This window comes from Orycteropus afer, unplaced genomic scaffold, assembly GCF_000298275.1.
Source record: "Orycteropus afer afer isolate SDZICR_OR568_19922 unplaced genomic scaffold, OryAfe1.0 scaffold00845, whole genome shotgun sequence".
Classification (NCBI taxonomy): domain Eukaryota; kingdom Metazoa; phylum Chordata; class Mammalia; order Tubulidentata; family Orycteropodidae; genus Orycteropus; species Orycteropus afer.
In genome coordinates this window covers 2052-3131 of record NW_006922432.1, presented here as the reverse complement: position 1 = coordinate 3131, position 1080 = coordinate 2052, and the positions used below count along the sequence as shown (strand labels likewise).

The following is a 1080-nucleotide window of genomic DNA, read 5'->3' as shown; positions in this document are numbered from 1 at the left end:
CTTGTGTTTTGTTTGTATCCTGTTGACTTGGTTGGCAAAATCAATTTTGTCTTTACTTTTTCATCCCTAGTATCTAATTGTGTATTTCTGTAACAGAATTTGATATATAGATAAAGTCTGTAGTACATGGATTGGAGCATTTTTAAGCATTCATTGTATGCATCTCATCTTAAAGCTTCTATAATTTTGAATTAAATGTTTTGTGATTTTGCCAATGTTCAATAGCAGTCTTTAAAACATTATTACCTGAAGCATTAGGAGTTTGCTATTATTGGTCTGTCCTTATTCAAAGTAGTTGTATCAAAGATAGGAACTATTTTTGTTTTGATGTGTTGCTTTATTTCTTTTTCCAACAAATATTTGTGTGCCTACTGTTTGCTATGCACTGTGCTAGGGATTAGTCATTATTTGCATTATTCAGACTAAGCCACCATGAATTCTGTAGGATGACTGTTGGAATTTCTTTTTCAGGGTATGGTACCATTTGTTTTTGTGGGAACAAAGGACAGCATCGCTAATGCCACTGTTCTTTTGGATTATCACCTGAACTATTTAAAGGTGAGAACAGAAGGAAATTTAACTTCTAATAATCCTTTTCCAATGAAATATAAGGACTCCATAGTAAATCTATCAGCCGTTAGGATTCATTCTGCCATATATACATATCATAATGATTTACTTGTAAAAGATAATGGAGAAAATACTCCCTTTGTTCAGTTTATAGTTCTTCTGAAAACATAAGTCGGTTTTCCATCATAGTAAATTTAAGGACCAAGATCCTAGTTCTCAAAAAATTCCCTTATTGCCAATTATTCTTCTGTTAAGTACTTGCACTCAATATAGGTAATCCTACAGGTAGCCTTTTAGTACAGTTGATCCTTTCTAGGTTTTGTGGGGCTTTTTTTTTTCCAGACCAAATTCTGTTTAACACTTGCCTTTGTTGTCCCTTTGATGTCATTTATCAAGGAAGTCCTAGTGTTTCATGGAAGTCCTCTGTTTAAACGTTTACCTTTTGTACTTTTTTCAGTACTAGATAATACAATACAAATCGATAAACTATTTGTATCTTTTTGTAATGGC

General features: G+C 32.5%; 1 protein-coding gene across 1 annotated transcript in view; it reads left to right on the top strand.

Annotated features, from left to right (window-relative positions):
- LOC103212086 (synaptic functional regulator FMR1-like) overlaps positions 1–558 on the top strand; it is a gene marked incomplete at its 3' end in the record, with an annotated part of 65799 nt that extends 65241 nt beyond the window's left edge. Inside the window, exon 7 of the mRNA XM_007958085.1 lies at positions 472–558. Within this exon, the coding sequence (XP_007956276.1) occupies positions 472–558 (87 nt within the window). The remainder of the gene's footprint in view (positions 1–471) is intronic.
- Between the last annotated feature and the right edge of the window lie 522 nt (positions 559–1080).